The following is a 19020-nucleotide window of genomic DNA, read 5'->3' as shown; positions in this document are numbered from 1 at the left end:
TAGGTAAGCAAGTGAATTGTATAACTTAGAATTCAGGTGTATACATAGGATCACACAGGTTAAATCTGACTGAAATAATGAGAGAATTAATTTGAAATGAACCTGGTTAGAGGACAATTTTAAAATAAGTAGGTTAGGGCATTCCTGAAAGACTAAAAATGTGACCAGGGATGTGGAGTCTAGGTAGTGTCAGTATTCTGCTGTAACTAGAATGAGAGAAGATGAGTCTGGGGACAGGCTAAAGATAGATTGGGAGGGATTTTAGCTGAGTATCTTTTTAACGAGTTTGATTTTTTTTTTTAAACAAGTGGTAGATATATGATTTTAATTGAAGAATAAGCCCATCAAACTATGCCTCTCCCAATGCTATACTCTTTTATTTTAATTTTATGGCTCTAATTAGGTCCTTGTAAACTTTGTGGTGAATACTTGACTTTTTCTTTCAAGACAGATGAAAAGATAAACATCAGAACAGCCAAACATCCAGTTTGATCAATAGCCTCTGGCATCATAGTGATTATTCTCAAAATTTGTCTCTCTTTGTGGATAATCAGGTTTTAAGAAATACTAATTTAACATATTTGTCATATTCTATTATATAAGTAAAATATGTTTAACTTTATTGATGGAAAATAGAGTATTTTAATTTTCTCAAAATTCGAAGTATGTTACCCAGAAAGAATATTTTAATTTTCTCAAAATTTGAAGTTTGTTACCCACAGACAATGGCCTGACCAGGAATCCTTTTTTCCCTTATCAACATTATAATGAAACAACAGTAAACAAAATGACATTATTCACGGACCTCTTATGTATATCTAAATACCTCCTAGTGGTCCCGTGAACCCTGAAGGATAACATCAGACTGGGTTACATAGAAGATACGTCGAAATCTAACTGAGAAAACACGTGTAGGATATCAGCTGTTGAGATACCACTACAAAAAGTAAATGTAAGGCTGGGCGCAGTGGCTCCTGCCTGTAATCCCAGCACTTTAGGAGGACAAGGCAGGTGGATCACCTGAGGTCAGGAGTTTGAGACCAACCTGGCCAACATGGTGAAACCCCATCTCTACTAAAAATACAAAAAATTAACTGGGCGTGGTGGTACATGCCTGTAATCCCTGTAATCTGAAAGAGCAAGCAGTCTTTTTTTTTTTTTTAGTAATAACCCCAGATTGACCTTTTAGAAAATCTTATAATATGTACATGCAATATTAATAGTGTTATTTTTAAACATAGTTCCAAATTGTTATGTTTTTACACATTTGAAACTAACTTAAAAAATGAATTGCATTTAAAAAAATTTCTTGTGTGTTTGCAGATCTCACAAAGCATTACTTCTGACCAATTCTTATTAATGTGGCTTTTACCTGTGGGAAGTAATTTATATATGAATTATATCTGGCAATTCTAGTTCGTTAATATTACTTTCTATATATTTTCTTATTCATCCTTATTTTATTTTGGAAAGAATACTTAACATGGTATCTATGCTGTTAACAAATTTTTAAGCGTACAGTACAGTATTGTCAATTATAGACACACAGTTGAACATCAGATCTCTCATCTTTCGTAACTGAAACTTAATGCCCAGTGATAGCAACTCCCTATTTTCCCATTCCCCAGCTCCTGGCAACCACCATTCCGTTCTCTGATTCTATGAGTTTGACTTGTAATGGAATCATACAGTATTTGCCTTTTCTGTGACCGTCCTATTTCACTTAGGATAATGTCCTCAACATTCATCCATGTGGTCACATATTACAGAATTTCCTTCTTTTTAAAGAATGAATAATATTCTGCTATATGTATACACCACATTTTCTTTATCCATTCATCCACTAGTGGACATTTAGGTTGCTTTCACATGTCGACTATTGTAAATAGTGCTGCAGTGAACATGGTAGTGCTAATATTTCTTTGGAATCCTGATTTCAGTTCTTTTGAATGAATGCTGATGTGTTTTGAATGTTTGTCCTCTCCAAGTCTCATGTTGAAATGTAATCTCCAGTGTTGGAGGTGGGGCTTGGGAGGGATTTGAGTCATGGGGGCAGATCCCTTATGAATGGTTTGGTGCCATCCCCATGGTGATGAGTGAGTTCTCACTCTAGTAGTTCAGGTGAGACCTGGTTGTTTAAAAAGGAGCCTGGTATCTCCCCACTCTGTCTCTTACTCCCTCTCTCACCATGTGATGTGCCTGCTCCCGCATTACCTTCCAACATGATTGTAAGCTTCCTGAGGCCGTCATCAGAAGCTGAACAGATGTGGATGTCATGCTTATACAGCCTGCAGGACCATGAGCTAATAAACCTCTTTTCTTTATAAATTGCTCAGCCTGCAGTATTCCTTTCGTAGCGATGCAAACAGGCCAACACAAATACCTAGAAGTAGGATTTTTGGATCATATAGTAGTTCTATTTTTAATTTTTTGAGGAACCTCCATACTGTTCTACATAGCAGCTGCACCATTTTGCATTCCTGCCAGTGGTGTACAAGTGCTCCCTATTCTCCACATCCTCACCAAGATGTGTTATTTTTTATTTTTTTGATAATAGCCATCTAAACAGATGTGCGGTGACATCCCCTTGTGGTTTTAATTTGCCTTTTCCTGATGATTAATGACACAGAACATCTTTTCATATACCTGTTGGCCATTTGTATGTCATCTTTGGAGAAATGTGTATTCAAATCTTCAGCCAATTTTTAATTGTGTTACCAGATTTTTGCTATTAAATTGTAGGAGTTCTTATATATTTTGGAATTAGCCCCTTATGACATGTATGGTGTGCAGTATTTTTCCCCATTCTGTAGATTTTTTCGATGTCTTGTTTCCTTTGCTGTATGGAGACTTTTTAATTTGATATAGTTTCACTAGTTTATGTTTGCTTTCGTTGCTTGTCCTTTTGGTATCATATCTGTGAAATCATTACCAAGACCAATGTCATGAAGCTTTCCCCTGTGTTTTCTTCTAGGAGTTTTAGAGTTTCAGGTCGTAAGTTAGAAGTCTTAAATCCATTTTGAGTTGATTTTTGTGTATGTTGTACGATAAGGATCAAATTGTATTCTTTTGCTTATGGATATCCAGTTTTCCCAGCACCATTTGTTGAGGAGACTTTCTTGACCCATTGTGTATTCTTGGCACCTTTACTAAAGAGTAGTTGTATGTATGCGGATGTATTTCTGGGCTCTCTGTTCTGTTCCATTGATCTCTATGTCTGTCTTTAGGCCAGTAATCACACTGTTTTAGTTACTACAGCTTTGTTATATATTTTGAAATCAGAAACTCAAAGTCACTCCAACTTTTTCCTTCTTTCTTAAGATTAATTGGGCTATTCGGGGTTTTTCGTGGTTCCATATGAATTTTAGATTTGTGTTTTCTATTTCTATAAAAAAAGCAATCAAAATTTTAATAGAGATTGCATTGTATTCATAGATCACTTTGTGTAGTATGGACTTTTTAGCAACATTAAGTCTTCCAATCCATGAGTACTAGATGTCTTTCTGTTTGTCTTCTTTAATTTCTTTTTAACATTTCTATCTATCTGTTTATTTATGAGACAGGGTCTTGCCCTGTTGCCCAGGCTGGAATGCAGTGGCATGGTCATAGCTCACTGCAACTTTGAACTCCTGGTCTCAAGTGATCCTCCTGCCTCAGCCTCCCAGGTAGCTGGAATTACAGGCACAAGCCACTGTGCCCAGCTGTGCCTTCTTTAATTTCTTTCATCAATGTTTTGTAGTTTTTAGCATACAAGTCTTTCACCTTCTTAGATAAGTTTATTCTTAAGTATTTTACTCTTTGGTGCTATTGCAAATGGGATTTTTTTCTAATTTCCTTTTCAATCATTACAATTGTTAGTTGAAATGCAACTGATTATTGTATATTCATTTTTTTATCTTTCATCTTTACTGAATTTATTTTAACAGTTTTTTGGTGGAGTGTTTAGAGTTTTCTATACATAAGATTATGTTATCTGCAAGCAGGGACAATTTTACTTCTTCCTTTACAGTTTGGATGCCATATTATTTCTTCTTCGTACCTGATTGTTCTGGTTAGGACTTCCAGTACTATGTTGTGGAGAGAATAGAAGTGGAGAGAATGAGCATCCTTGCCTTGCTCCAGATATTAACTTAAAGGAAAAGTTTTCTGGGTAAACCTTGGGTATGATGCTAGTGATGGGCTTGTGGCCTCTATTATGTGGAGATAATTTACTTCTATTCCTAACTTGTTGAGAGTTTTCAATCATGAAAAGCAAATTGAATCTTGTCAAATACTGTTTCTGCATTTACCTCAGTCAGTTACCTCAGTCATTTACCAAAGTCGTTTGACTTTTATCCATTCTGTTAATGATGTGGGTTGCATTAATTGATTTACATATGTTGAATCATCCTTGTATCATAGGAATAAATACCACTAGTTCATGGTGAATTATCTTTTTAAGTACTGTTGAATTCAGTTTGCCAGTGCTTTGTTGAGGATTTTAACATCTATGTTCATCAGGGATATTGGCATATAATTTTTCTTTTCTTGTAGTATTCTTATGTGGCTTTGGTGTCAGAGTAATGCTGGCCTTGTAAAATGAGGGAAATATTCCCTCCTCTTCAGTTTTTTGGAAGGGTGTGAGAAGGATTGGTATTAGGTCTTTCCTTTAACTAGCAGAATTCAGTAATGAAGCCATCAGTAGAATTCAGCAATGAAGCCATCAGTTCCTGGACTTTTCTTTGATGGGAGACTTTTTATTACAGCTCAATCTCCTACTCATTATGAGTCTGTTCAGATTTTCTATTTCTTCATGATTCAACCTTAATAGGTTGTATGTGTCTAGGAATTTATCCATTTCTTCTAGGTTACCTTCTTTATTGGCTTATAATTGTTTATAACAGTCCCTTATGATCATTTTAATTTGTGTGGCATCTATTGTAATGCCTCCTCTTTCATTTTTGATTGTATAATATTTATTTGCATCTTCTCTGCTTTTTTTCTTAGCATGGTTAAAGTTAAAGGATTGTCAATTTTGTTTATCTTTTCAAAAAAGCAACTCTTAGTTTTGTTAATTTTTTAAAAATCGTTTTTCTATCCTCTATTTATTTCTGCTCTAATCTTTATTTTTTCCCTTGGTTTGCTAACTTCAGGCTTAGTTTCTTCTTTTTTTAGTTCCTTGAGGTATAACGTAAAGTTTTCTTTTTTTTTTTTTCAGATCTTTTTGTTTTTAATGTAGGCATTTATTGCTGTAAACTTTCCTCTTAGTTCTGCTTTTGTTGCATCCCATAAGTTTTGGTGTTTTGTGTTGCTGTTTTTGTTTGTTTCAAGATACCTTCTAATTTATCCTTTGATTTCTTCTTTGGTCCATTGGTTGTTCAAAAGCGTGTTAATTTCTACAATTTGTGTATTTTTCAGTTTTTCTTCTGCTGTTGATTTCTACTTTCATTCCATTGTGTTCAGAAAAGATGCTTGGTATGATTTCAGTTGTCTTAATTTTGTTAAGACTTATTTTGTGGCTGATTGTGATATATTCTTGAGAACATTTTGTTTATGTTTAAGAAGACTGTATTTTCTGCCCCCGTTGGTTGGAATGTTCCGTATAGCTATGTTAGGTCCATTTGGTCGATAGTGTTTTTGAAGTCCAATATTTCTTTATTGATTTTTCTGTCTGATGTATTCATTATTCTTTTTAGTTAGTTAGTTCAGAGATGGAGTCTCACTTTGTCTCCCAAACTGGAGTTCAGTGGCATGATCATAGCTCACTACAGCCTCAAACTCCTTGGCTTAAGTGATCCTTCTGCCTCAGCCTCCCAAGTAGCTGGAACTACAGGCATGTGCCACCATAGCTTTTTTTCTTGGTAGGGATAGGGTCTTGCTGTATTGCCCAGGTTGGTCTTAAAATCCTGGCTACTTTCTTCCAAAGTGATCCTCCCATCTCAGCCTTCTGAGTTTCTGGGATTACAGGCATGAGCCACTGTGCCCAACATGTTGTATTCACTATTGAAAAGTTGTGTATTGAAAGTTCCTACTATCTTTGTATTGCCATCTCTCTCTCTCTTCAGATCTATTAATACTTGCTTTATATATTTAGGTACTGTGATGCAGGATGCATATATATTTATAATTTTTATATCTTCCTATCTTCCTTTTATCATTTCTTTTAGCATATTATTTTATCATTACATAATGTCTGTCTCTTGTGACAAGTTTTGACTTAAAGTCTATTTTGTTGATAAGGTATAGCCACTCTTACTCTTTTTATTACCATTTGTATGGAATATCTTTTTTTATTCCTTCACTTCCAGCCTAAATGTGTTGTTAAATCTCAAGTGAGTCTCTTGTAAACTGTATATCATTGGATCTTGTTTTTGAATCCACTTAGCCACTCTGTCTTTTGATTGGATAGTTTATTTATATTTTAAGTAATTATTGAGAGGAAAGGATTTACTATTGCCATTTTATTATTTTCTGTTGTCCTATAGTTCTTTGGTCCCTCTTTTTATCTCCTGCTGTCTTCCTTTGTGCTTTATTTTCTTAATATTGATATACTAAAAAATTTTTTTCTCTTTTTTGGTATAACTTCTATATGTATTTTATTTATAATTACCATGGGGCCTACATAAATATCTCATAGATATAACAGTCTATTTTAAGCTCAATCACATACACAGAAATTCTCCACTTTTACTTCTCCCCCCACACATATACTCTGTTACTGATTTCACCATTTATATCTACCTATAGTACATATTTGTTAATATACTTTTTAGTTATAGTTATTTTTAATACATTTATCTTTTAACTTATATGCAAAAATTAAAAGTGATTAATTCAGTTGAAACAAATATACCACTCTGGTGTTGAATGTCAATAATGGGAGAGGCTGTGCGTTGTGTGAGATCAGGGGGCTTATGGGAAATCTCTGTACTTTCCTCTCAGTTTTGCTGTGAACCTAACACCATGCTTAAAAAATGAAAAAAAAATTTAAGACAGGGTCTCACCCTGTCACCCAAGCTGTAGTGCAGTGGCATGATCACAGCTCACTGCAGCCTTGAGCTCCTGCCTCAGCCTCCCGAGTAGCTGAAACTACAGACACGTGCCATCACACCTGGCTGATTTTTGTAGAAATGGTTTTGCCATGTTGCCCAGGCTTGCCTCAAACTCCTGGGGTCAAGCGATCTGCCTAGATCAGCCTCTGAAAGTGTTGGAATTACAGGCATGAGACACTGTGCCCAGCCAATATCTTTTTTTTTTTTTAAGTGATTTATTCACTACCATAAGTGATACAGTACTCATTACTCTTTGTTTGTTTATATGTATTTTTCTTTTCTTTTTTTCCTGGAGATAAGGTCTTGCTCTGTCACCTAGGCTGGAGTGCAGTGGCTCACTGCAGTCTCAGCTTCCTAGGCTTAACCAATCCTCTCACCCCACAGCCTCCCAAGTAGCTGGGACTGCAGGTGCATGCCACCACAACCAGCTAATTTTTTGTATTTTTTTGTAGAGACAGGGTTTTGCCGTATTGCTCAGGCTGGTCTCGAACTCCTGAGCTCAAGTGATCTGCCCACCTTGGCCTCCCAAAGTGCCTGGATTACAGGCATGAGCCACCATGCCTGGCCTTATATATTTTTCTTCACCAATGAGTTTTATACTTTCTTATGCTCTCATGTTACTTTTTAATGTACTTTTGTTTCAACTTGAATTCCTATTAGCACTCCTTATAAGTCAGATCAACTGGTGATTAATTTTCTCAGCTTTTGTCTTTTTCTTGCCCTCATTTTTGAAGGACAGTTTTGCCAGGTTTAGTATTCTTGGTCGGAAGAGTTTGTTTTTAAAAAGCATTTTGAATATATCATTGCACTCCCTTATTGCCTGTAAGCTTTCTGCTGGAAAATCTGCCTTTAGTCTTATAAACATTCCCTGTGCATAAGTTGCTTTTTTCTTGCTGCTTTCAAAATTTGCTTTTACTTTGGCAGTTTGATTATATGTCTCACTGTGGATTTCTTTGGATTCATCTTATTTGGGAGTACTTTGGGCTTCCTGGATCTGGGTGTCTGTTTCCTTCTCCAGATTTAGGAAGTTTTCAGCCATTATTTCTTTCAATAAGTTTTCTGACCGTTTTTCTCCTTTCTCCTTTGGAACTTTAGTAATGTGTGTATTTTGCCACAGTGCCTTAAACTTTCTTTACTATTTTTCATTCTTTTTGCTCTTCTGACTGAATAATAATTTCAATGACCTGTCTTTGAATTTGCTTATTCTTTCTTCTCTTTGATCTAGTCTGCTGTCGAACACCTTTAAAGAATTTTTCAATTCAGTAATTGTATTCTTCAGCTCCATGATTTCTGTTTGGCACTTTAAAAATATTGTATATCTCTTTACTGAAATTATTACTTTGTCATGCATTATTTTCCTGACCTTGGTGTGAACATCTTTATGATGATGATATTGAATTATCTGTGAGCTAAATCATATATCTCAATTTCATTTAGGCCAGTTTCTGGAGATTTATTTTGTTCTTTGGAACATATTTCTTTGTTCATTTTCCTTAACTCTGTTTGTATCTGCACATTAGATTAACAGCTACCTCTTCCAGTTCTCATGGACAGGAAGAAGACCCTTAATAATCAGCCCAGCCAGAGGTTCAGGGCCTCTCAAACCTTCTTGCTAGTCAAACTCACTTTCTTTGTAGTGGCTTCCAAGCATCTAGAGTATACTGGGTCATATTAGTGCTCTGAGTCAAGTTTCTTGGGTAGCCCTCAGAAAAGTTAGGTCATTGGATATTCCTCTACACTCCTTCCTGCCCCAAGTAGAAGGCGGGATTTGGGGCTTTTCCAGCTGTTCACTCTTTACTGAGACAAGTGAAGGGGCTCTGGCAACTAGTCGCATGCAACATCATCTGCCTTCTTTGTTCTCATTGGCCCTCGGATGTCTAAAACATGCCACGTCCCATTAGCACTCCAAAAGAGCAGGACAGAAACCTGTTCCGTGGACAGTCCTCATAAAAGTTGGGGCTTTGGATACACATTTCAATTCTTTGTCTCCCTAGGGAGATGTTGGGAACTAGAAGCTGTCGTCTACTCACTGTGTGCTGAGCAAGAGTGAGAGACTGTGCTGACTCTCGGTCAGAATCACCATCTCTGTTCTCACTAGTCCCCAGGTGACTACCAGCCCAAATCACCATTTGTGTTCTTTCCCAGGTAGCTAGAGTTTGCTGGGTCCCATCAGCACTCCAAGACTGCAAGACAGAAATCAGTCATGCAGGCAACCCCTGGAAAAGTTGGATGTTTGATACATGGTCTAACTCTTTCCGTCCCCAGGGAGAAGCTGGGAGCTTGTGGTTTTCTTCCCAGTTGTACAGCTCTGTGCCAGGGGTAGGATTCTGGTGAGAGTGTGTCTCAAATTTCCCTATCAGCTTCAAAGTGTCTGGTTTCATGCTCATCCTCAGTGCAGGAGCCTTTCAACTAGCTTCTCAATTTCTCACAAAGACAATTTGTTAATTGTTGAATCAGTGTGTTCATGGGGGAAGGAGGGTTTAGGGCTTCCTATTCTGCCATCTTGCTGATGTCACTTCTCAAACAGTCTTCTTAAGCCTTCTTTAGTTCTAATTCAGTTCAGCCACATGTGCCATGGAAGGTGCGCTGATCCATCAAGTATTTCTTTGTCATCAAGGGAGATTTGAAAGTGCTACTACATTAGCGTATAACATGGAGAATTTTTAAGTATATTTTAGTGTGAGGAACTTTAAATTTTTATCTTTCTTTGTCACCAAGTCAAAAGACAGATAACATTTCATATGATATTTATAACACTAATTTTCCTAGTATATAGAGAGTTTCTACAAATTGATTTTTAAAATCAAAGCGAAACATAGGATAGAATTAGATAGTTCACTAAGGAAATACAGATACCTCTTAATTTGATGAGCAGATCCTGAACTTCATTAGAGAAGACATGAGAACTACCATGTCAGACCATTTTCTGTCTTTTGGAATAACGAAAAGAAATTTTCACTGTGTTAGTAAGAATATATGGGATAAATATCCTGATTTATTCCTGGGAAGGTCGTAAATTAGCACACCTTTTTCTGTGTTTCCTAAGCTTTTTATTTGTGACCCAGAATAAAAAGATGTTTTTTGTTTGTTTTGTTGTTGTTTTCATTGCAACCCAATACACTAACACATATAGGACAGAAACACAAGTTTCACAAAAGATCTCTTAGCCTTATTTCATATGATGTACTGGTGTTTTCTATGTTTCTCCTTCCTTTCTCACCCACCCACCCCCTTCTTTCTTTTGTTTTCTAGTGCTGATTGTGAACCACTAAATACATTTCTCTAGGTTGCAATGGAGGAGTCTACCACTTGAAAAACAGTGCTCCATTGATAGTATATTGGCAGTGTTTTGGATACCCCGGGTGTCCCACCTTATAGCCTCTTGGCCCATGTTTGTACTCAAACTATTGCTGCAGCATCTAGCTGCCCGTGGATGTGATTCTGACAGCACTTTCCCTCAGCCACATCACATACACATCTTTCTCACTTTCTGTCCTGAGGCTTCACTGCTACTCTACATGAGATACCTGCAGCTCAGCAATTCTGAACCTGTGTAAACCTGGAGGTGAAAGAGAGTTAACATCCCTGAGGGAAAGCCTTGACCAGTGGGAGAAGAGAGCCAGTGGTTAATGTTTCCTTGTTCTGTCTGTTGGATGGATAATTCAAAGTGTGTCCTTCATAGCTCTTCAGAGGGTCCCCAACAAGATTGAGTCCCAGTTGCCTACAATAGTGAATTCTATATTAGTGCTTTTCAAACTTTAATGTATCTACAAAACACTTGGGGGTCTTGTTTAAATGCACATTCTAATTCAGTAAGTCAAGGGAGGATACAGAGATTATGTATTTCTAACAGGCTCTGGCTAGCTGACGCCACTTTGAGTAGTAGAGAGATAGAAAATACACCCATGAATTGGCTTTCCTTCCTTTCTTCCCTGTTGCACTCTTCCAGCACCTCAGATCCCCCAGGATCACTTCACAAATAAACTGTCTGCATATAAGCCTGTTTCTCAGGCTCAATTTTTAGGCAGAATCCAGGTTAAGAGAAGTAGTATTGACCCAGCAATTCTACTTCTAGAAATGTATCTTGTAGATATTTTCACATATATGTGAAATAATGTTGTATACAAGGTAAGTCATTACGACATAATAGCAAAACTGAAAACAATGTAAATGTCTTGAAGCACAGGACTGGTTAAATGACTTGTGATATGTCTATATTATGGACAATTACATGGCTATTAAAACAGAAAAAATATGTATGCTGGTAAGAAGAATATTCAAGATGTGTGCTAAGTGTAAAAGGGAAGATACAGAGTACTGTGCATATTAATGCCTTCATTTGGATAAATAAGCAGAAAATTACATATATGTTTTATTTGTATATGCATAAAATAACTGGAAAGATAAGGGAAAAAATAATATTGGTCGTAAAATGGATGGTTTGGGGACAGGGAGGAGAGGAAGACTTTTCGTAGAATGTCCTTTATACATTTTGAATTTTTTTTTTTTTTTTTTTTGAGCAGTAGCAAGGTTTATTGTGAAGAGTGAAAGGACAAAGCTTCCACAGCGTGGAAGGGGACCCGAGTGGGTTGCCCTATATTTGAAATTTTAAAACTATGTGATTGTATTAACTGTTGAATTAAAATTTAAGTGTTTGGTCTAAAAGTATTACTTTTTTTTTCTTTGAATCTCGAGGTACTCTAGCATTTAATGTTTATCATATATTCAGATGAGTATGGAATAAGATCATGTATCACCTATGTTATTTAACTATGTCCATATAGTAGTTTTCCAAGCTAAATTATGACGGTTTTACTCTATATCTGTGGTTTTTTTAAAAATGCTACTGTCAGAGCACATCACATTATGTATATAGTAAGCACTTTGTAGATACCTGCCAAATTTATTTAAATACCTTACATTTGACTTCCTTACCAGAGCAGTGCCTGCAGTAGAACTGATTGAGCTTATTGTCTAAAACTTAGTAATTGCACAGTTACTCAGGAAGTCACTGGAAGAGGAAACGACAATGGTTCTAAAAATGAGACGAATTATAGCAAAGTATGACTTTTTTTTCTTTTACTCAAAGCAGTGGAAGAATATAATACATTTTTTAAGGATTATTGGCTGGGTGCAGTGGCTCACACTTATAATCCCAGCACTTTGGGAGGCTGAGGTGGGAGGATCACTTGAAGCCAAGAGTTCAAGACCAGCCTGGACAGCATGGCAAGACTCCAGCCCTACAAAAATTTTTTTAGAGCTGGGCATGGTAGCTCACACCTGTAATCCCAGCATTTTGGGAGGCTGAGGCGGGTGGATCACTTGAAGCCAGGAGTTTCAGACCAACCTGACCAACGTGGTGAAACCCCGTCTCTACTAAAAATACAAAAAATTAGCTGGGCATGGTGGCATGCACCTGTAATCCAAGCTATTCACATGACTGAGGCACAAAAATTGCTTGAACTGGGGAGGTGGAGGTTGCAGTGAGCTGCGATCGCACCACTGCACTCCAGCCTGGGTGACACAGCAAGACCTCGTTGCAGTGAGCCGAGATCGCACCACTGCATTCCAGCTGCGGGGTCTCGCTCTGTCGCCCAGGCTGGAGTGTAGTGGTGCAATATCGGTTCACTGCAAGCTCTGCCTCCCAGGTTCACGCCATTCTTCTCCCTCAGCCTCCCAAGTAGCTGGGACTACAGGTGCCTGCCACCACACCCAGCTAATTTTTTTTGTATTTTTAGTAAGGATGCCAGTGTTAGCCAGGATGGTCATAATCTCCTGACCTCGTGATCTGCCTGCCTCGGCCTCCCAAAGTGCTGGAATTACAGGTGTGAGCCACCGCGCCTGGCCAATACTTTTTAAAAAAATAAACATGCACCTATGGTTTCAGCTACTTGAAAGGCTGAGGCAGGAGGATCACTTGATCTCAGGAGTTTGAGGCTGCAGTGAGCCATGTTCAAGCCACTACATTCCAACCTGGGTGACAGAGCAAGACTTGTGTCAAAGAAAAAAAAGAATTATTAGTAAACGGTTAAAATTTTTAGTTTTGAAGTTGAAAGATTAAACTTGTTATCTTAGAGATTGATTGATAGACTCTGTCTCCAATCACGTTAAAAGATCAGCAAATAAATTTTAGTGTCTACTATAACCCAGTTTTATACTAGGCCCTGAGGATACATTGGTGAGCTAAAACAGAGGTAGTTTTACACTCATTGAACATACAGCCTAGTGAGGGAGACAGACATTAATCATACAGTAATGTTCATGTTTGATTAATTACAAATGAACTAAGTGCTCTAACAAAAAACGACAGATTTTCTCGTAGTGTGTATAAAAGGAATCTGATGTAGATGTATGGTATCAGGGAAGACGTAGTGCTTCTGGACCTAAAAAAAAACAAAAACAAAAACCAGAAGCTGTGTAAAGTCCACATCATGCTGTCTGTGTTAGGTATTTCAGTCATTTCCAGATTTATCAATGATAATCTATTGCTGTGTAACAAACCACGCCCGAACTAAGCGGCTTGAAAAGACTTCTCACAATTCTGTGAGTTCACTAGGTGATTCTTCTGCTGGTCTTGTCTATGGCAGCTGCATTCAGCTGGGGACTGAGCTGGGGGTCTGGTCCTCCTGCACCAAATGTTCTTCCTTACCAGGCTTCTTTTGGCATTCTCAGAAGGTAAAGACTGAAGCTGCAAGCCTTCTTGAGGCCTAGGCTCTAGAACTTGCACATCAACCCTGTTGGTTAAGGCAAGTGAAAAGGCTAGTAGTCTAGATTCAAGACTGAGGAAATAGATTCCACCTCTTGGTGGATGGAATTTGTGGCCATGTTTTTCAATTACCAGTCTATCAAGTAACTAATTAATAAATAGTTATTTACTAAGTATTGCTTTAAGAACTGGAAATAAAACATGAATAAGATACAGTAATCTATAAGTTGCCTTTTTTTCCTTTTCCTTGGAGTACATGGTATTTGTGCATTGTCATTCCACTTTCCATAGAGATCAATATTTGTGAATGTTTTTTTCCATGGTATAATAATGAATCATGAAATGAATAAAATATAAACAGCAGAGTCTTACCTAATTAGAGAAGAGGAGGAAAATCCCTAGGAATTATAAGTAATTTTTAACCTTTCCAAATTTGCATAAAGAACATGTATTTTGTAGTCAGAAAAGAGTGAATGCTATGCTGGTGGAGCCATGCAGTTATGAATGGTATCTGTAAGCACAGAAATTACCTTAGTAGTGATAATCTTAGGGAACTCAAATTTTTCTTTCTAGTTATTATCACTTTGCTGTCAGGTTTATTTAGCTACTTTTTTTTTTCTTTCTTTCTTTCTTTCTTTTTTTTGAGGCGGAGTCTTGCTCTGTCACCCAGGCCAGAGTGCAGTGGTCTGATCTCGGCTCACTGCAACCTCTGCCTCCCGGGTTCAAGCAACTCTCCTGCCTCAGCCTCCTGAGTAGCTGGGATTACAGCTGTGCACCACCATGCCTGGCTAATTTTTGTATTTTTAGTAGAAGTGGGGTTTCACCATGTTGGCCAGGCTGATCTTGAACTCCTGACCTCAAGTGATCCACCCTCCTCAGCCTCCCAAAGTTCTGGGATTATAGGAATGAGCCACCGTGCCCCACCTGTTTTAGCTACCTTTTAAAGCTGGTTTCTTCCTAGCTCAAACTTTACCCTTTTGAATAATTCTGAATGAATGAGTAAATTAACATTATATGTAAAACTAATGACAAAGACATTAGCTACCTGGAATTTTGTTTTTGCAGGAAACATCCCACAACAACAAAAGTATTTTATTGGCTTAGAGAGTTACTTTATGAGCAGTAATACCATCTAACTTTTTCAATTTTTTTTTTAAATCTAAGAATGATAAGAATGCTGCTTTTCTTCTGATGGAAAGTGACAGGCTAATCATCAGTTTACCCAGAGTGAAGTGGACAGAAGTGGCACTGACCATGGCGTCTCAGCTTCAAGAAAAATGTATTGCATTTATTGTAGAAAACTTCTCCAAGATTATTCAGAGTGAAAATTTTGCTCTTCTCTTACAGGTACTATGTCTAAAATTATATCCTATATTTAGTTCCATCTTTGTGTTCTGATTTCAATTATATAAGAGCTTTTAAATGCAGGTTGCTTTTGATTAAATTAATGTGATTTAAATAAACTCCATGGCAGATGGCATGTTTACATAGGATTTAAGGCAGTGATGGACAGGATTTTTGGCTCACAAGATGAGAAAGGCAAGAGGGACAGGTTTGAGTGCCCTGGCAAGGCACAGTGTAATTCTGGCCAACTCTAGCCCTCCCTCAGCAAGCCACGTTTTAGAAACCAAAGTCATAAAGATACTGTTTTGGCCAGTAATACAATTATGGTCCATGCAGAATTCTCTGTCTTATTGGAAAGCTACTTTCTCTAAAATTATTCACGGAATAAATAACTCCTATTGTTTATTTCTAGATTCTGTATTTAGGGCTATGTTGGCTTTTAAAAACTGTGTGTATATGCATATATGTGGATTTTTTAACAAAAGAAAGGGAAAAGACAAATATTTCTGGTTGACTTCATACAGCTAGTTATAATGATCTGTTAACGCCAGACTTTCACATTTCTTGTGCATTTTGTATGTATTCCTCTTAAATATTAATTTATGTGTTTTATAGTCACAAGCAATGAGTAGCACAGCCGATCTGTTGGACACAATTTTCAAAGCAATTGAAGAAAATATCACCACTGAAAATAGTTGCTCTCTTCTTATGGCTCTGGACACATTGCTGAACTCTGACAGTACAAAGGAAATGGTACTGAATGTAATGAAATGTATTAAAATAATGCAATATTTGAACTAAGATTTTTAAATGAATGTGCATTTTAAATGTTGCATGGGTCATTGAAGCCAGGCAGTGGATACCTAGGGATGGATTAAGATCTCTACTTTTGTATATGTTTGGAATTTTTTATAATACTAAATTTTAAAAATTCCATTTGTCTCCAAATGGACTTTTTATAAAAGTTTAGAAATTGGCACTTTGGCTGGGTAATTTTAAATGTAGTGTGACACTTAGCAATATTATTTGGCACAGCATAACTCTAGTATTTCTCCCTGGTCCTACAGTAAATTTTTTAGATATAAAATGTATATTTTAGAGTTTTTAATCATCAGTGTCTTTTATTTTTATAATCTTAATTTTTCTTTTCAAAAAATCATATTTTAAAATTAGGCGGTGAAGCAAAATTAAAATATTTATTTTTAAGTACAATTAATCAGTGGCCATTAATTAGGTAATTACAAATTATTGGCATTCTGTATTTGTTCAACAAAAATGGTTTTTAAAATATATGATATTTATTACTATTCCATAGAGCATTTGACCTTGTAATGTCATAGTTGATATGAAAAGGCTGCAGAAGGTGTTCATATCAAGGGCATTGGTGTTTTAAAATAACGTTGGTTGAAAAGATGAGATTTTTTAGCTTTGTGTTCATTTATAAAATTTTGTTATTAATGAGTAAGCCTTCATAAATAACATGTACCCAACGATCTTAAAAATCTAAATGATGACATCATTGATCTAGCTTAGGAGTAAGTAGATTCTGAAAGGAATAATGACTGGTTGCTATGACAATGTGGCTCTCACCAGCTGCTGATTTGTTGCTTGAACACAGGGTTTTACGTGCAAGATCCAGGCTCTGCGTGATAAGCTGTGGATCTTCCTGGTTCAGTCTTTCTATGCTGTTCGTCACACAGAAAGCTGGAAGCTGATGAGCACAGATGATCAACAGAAAATCCAAGCAGGTACGTTAGCCTTGAGATATTTCAATTCTTATGTAATGATTGTTGTGACAGCAGATATTTTGAGGGCATTCTGATAAGTGGAAAGGTTAACATTTGTGTGCTTCTGTTGGATAATAGGATGCTAACTGAAACTGGTGCTCATACGTTTAGGCAGTTTTAATAAATCATGCTTTTTAGCTGTTCTTAGAAAATGAAACTAATTTCCTTTACATATATGTATATATATATATCAATTTTTAATCTTACTATACATTAGCAACAATGTTCTAGGCAAATTTGCTTGCAAGCATTCTTGTGAAGAGATTAAAAGTGTAAGAAAATGTAGCCCACATAGAACAGAGTATCAAACATACTTTTTCCTCCTTTTTAAATATGTTTTGTCATAAAGCTTTTCCATCTTTTTCATAAGACACGCTTTCTTGTGGTTTTGCTTGGAATAGATGGCTTTATTTCACAACTGATTGGTTCAGTGATGTGCAGTGTGCTATTGTGGACTGTCCCTCAGGAGCTGCACAGTGGTCCGTGACATTTAATAGGTATCATCTGAAACATTAGCATTAAACAAAAGATGTATATTTTTCAGAACATGTGTTTAAAAATATATATCAAAATAAAAATTCGAGGGTGTGGAACTAAAAATGGCTTCATGAGTATTTTTGGGTTAAAGCAGGTGCCTTAGAAAAAATATTGACATATCCAGTGTGTATAGTTTTTACAACGTTTTAAGAGACTAAATTTTATGAAGCAAACATTTTAGTACTGTAAAACATGGAAGCCATATCTGTTAAAATATATTTTGAGAATGCATAAATATGTTAAATTCTTTAGTGGTATTATCAGCATAGGATCTGCTTTTACATTATAAGCATTACATGATAGTGTAGCTAGATGTGATATGAAGAGCACTTTTCAAAAAAATTCCATTATTTTAAACAAAAATTATGAGAAGAAGGTCTTAGAAATTGGACATTTTTTTCCTTGTGACTCTTTCTCTGCTGATTTTTAAATGTTTTATTTTTACAAAATGTATGTAATGTGAAGTAACAAGGTAAGATCAGCATTCCTTCAGTAAGTGTCTTTCAGCGCTCTCCTGATTAGTAGGAAACTTTGTTTTTCTCTATTTTAGAGGATTTCATAGTTAAGTTGAGCTTCAGTGTTCTTTAATTCTTCAGAGTGCTAATTAAAAATACATGTAAATACCCATATTTAAATAAAATGTTATTGGTAATCCAACTATCCAGCTAATCCAACAATCCTTTTTGAATTGTCAAAAAGGACTTTTCATTCTATTACGTTGAGTCAGTATAATAATAATGTTTTAATCTTAAATAAGTTGAATTATGAGTCCTGACTTATGCATAATTACTTCCTCGGGAAACCCAGATAAAGGAATGGTTCTGGGTTGTCTGTTACTACATTTCGTATGTCATAGTTGAGTTACTGACTTTGGGGTGAAATTTTTTATTTTAATTTCTTCCTGTGTATTATTGTGCAGAGTCATTTGCTTACTGCAAATCAGTCCTATAGTGCCATTTTCAGGATCCTGCTTTGTCTTATAGCACATATCCTATAGAATAGAGATCATGGAAGATGCATGGTAGTTACAGATAATTTAATGTAGTTTTTATTAGCTGATTTAATAAAAATCAAATAATTTTTGGAGATTACATATATTTCTTCAAAATAATCTTAAAGCCCAGTAACCGTCAAAAGAAAGAAATACATTTGCTAAACTATATTTGTAGCTCTCATATCATTATTTCAGCCTACATATTTTCCTGACATCTTTCAAATTCTTATTTGAATAGCATAGACATGAGTTCTGCAATAAATTCCCATATAAACCTAACTTATAAAATGAATTTTTATTTAATTATAAAAAGAATGATATTTTGAAGATTGTTTCTTGTTTTATTTTCAATAGAACCTTATTTTTTCTTTTCTCTTTCCTCTTTCCTCATTATATATATCTGCAAAACCAGAAAATATTTTTAACTTCAGAGTATTTTTACATTTAGTATAAACATTTTCTCATATTTAATAGCTTGTAGAATGTTACATTTGCCATAATCTGTAATTTTTTGTAATTTGGAAAACTAAATGAAACCAATTATCTAAAATGTCACGGTTTGAGAAAATTCTCGTGTTTTTGTAAATGTATGAATCTTCTCTGTGAGATTGTACAGTTCTT

General features: G+C 36.0%; 1 protein-coding gene across 4 annotated transcripts in view; it reads left to right on the top strand.

Moving 5' to 3' along the window:
* Window positions 1–19020, top strand: part of BTBD8 (BTB domain containing 8) — a 97459-nt gene that overhangs the window by 64589 nt on the left and 13850 nt on the right. For 2 of the 4 annotated variants that reach the window (XM_074001689.1, XM_005542746.4), the window contains 3 exons: window positions 14902–15084; window positions 15697–15834; window positions 16700–16829. In XM_074001689.1, the coding sequence (XP_073857790.1) occupies window positions 14902–15084; window positions 15697–15834; window positions 16700–16829 (451 nt within the window). Of the gene's footprint in view, window positions 1–14901; window positions 15085–15696; window positions 15844–16699; window positions 16830–19020 lie in introns of all 4 variants that reach the window. The other 2 variants (XM_074001684.1, XM_015432814.3) reach the window with 1 other exon arrangement.

The sequence above is a fragment of the Macaca fascicularis genome, chromosome 1 (genome assembly GCF_037993035.2).
Source record: "Macaca fascicularis isolate 582-1 chromosome 1, T2T-MFA8v1.1".
Classification (NCBI taxonomy): domain Eukaryota; kingdom Metazoa; phylum Chordata; class Mammalia; order Primates; family Cercopithecidae; genus Macaca; species Macaca fascicularis.
The sequence above is the reverse complement of the archived record's forward strand: the minus strand, read 5'-3'. Positions and strand labels throughout refer to the sequence as shown.